This window comes from Cicer arietinum, chromosome 5 (genome assembly GCF_000331145.2).
Source record: "Cicer arietinum cultivar CDC Frontier isolate Library 1 chromosome 5, Cicar.CDCFrontier_v2.0, whole genome shotgun sequence".
Taxonomy (NCBI): Eukaryota; Viridiplantae; Streptophyta; class Magnoliopsida; order Fabales; family Fabaceae; genus Cicer; species Cicer arietinum.
The window spans coordinates 69,171,244-69,171,884 of NC_021164.2; the positions used below are offsets into that span (position 1 = coordinate 69,171,244).

The following is a 641-nucleotide window of genomic DNA, read 5'->3' on the forward strand; positions in this document are numbered from 1 at the left end:
ATTAATTATCACCCAAACAAGTTGCATATAGGATGAAAAAACGAATGAGTGTGCGTCAGCATTGCATCAAGAGGCCAACGTCATGTTTATTTTTTGCAAATTCACTGGAATTGGATTCCATACACTTGCTGCACGCTCGATCTAATTAGTAGTTCCACACTATGTATTAACAGCCGTTGGATTTCGAATCGACGGCAAAAATGCATTAATATTTCGAATGCCTAAACAAAAAAAAGCAGCGAACCAAAATCCAAGTTTATTGTTATCACTATTTGTGGAAAATTTGATAAAGTTTTCACATTTCAACATCATCCCTTGTTTCCCAATATTTTCCATTCCATTGCATCCCTCTTTCCTAGCAAAACCATACCCTTTTCTTTCTCCTACTCCTACCTTATATTTGCCAAATCATAAGTCATAACCCAATCCACACAACACCAACAAATCCTCAATTCCACTCCACCAACCCGCAAATGAATGTTATTTTCCCTGCTAAGAGGAAGCTACTAGTAAAAGAGCTTCTTCAAGGTAAAGAGTATGCTACACAGTTAAAGTTTCTGCTTAAGAACCCTATTGCCTCTCATGGATCTCCCTCGGTTAAAGAATTGATGACCAATGTGCTCAGATCTTTCTCCCACACT

General features: G+C 37.9%; 1 protein-coding gene across 1 annotated transcript in view; it reads left to right on the forward strand.

Annotated features, from left to right (window-relative positions):
• Positions 1–317: 317 nt before the first annotated feature.
• Positions 318–641, forward strand: part of LOC101505688 (probable WRKY transcription factor 70) — a 1,608-nt gene continuing 1,284 nt past the window's right edge. Inside the window, exon 1 of the mRNA XM_004502763.4 lies at positions 318–641. This exon is cut by the window's right edge and continues 158 nt beyond it. Within this exon, the coding sequence (XP_004502820.1) occupies positions 474–641 (168 nt within the window). The 5' untranslated portion in view covers positions 318–473.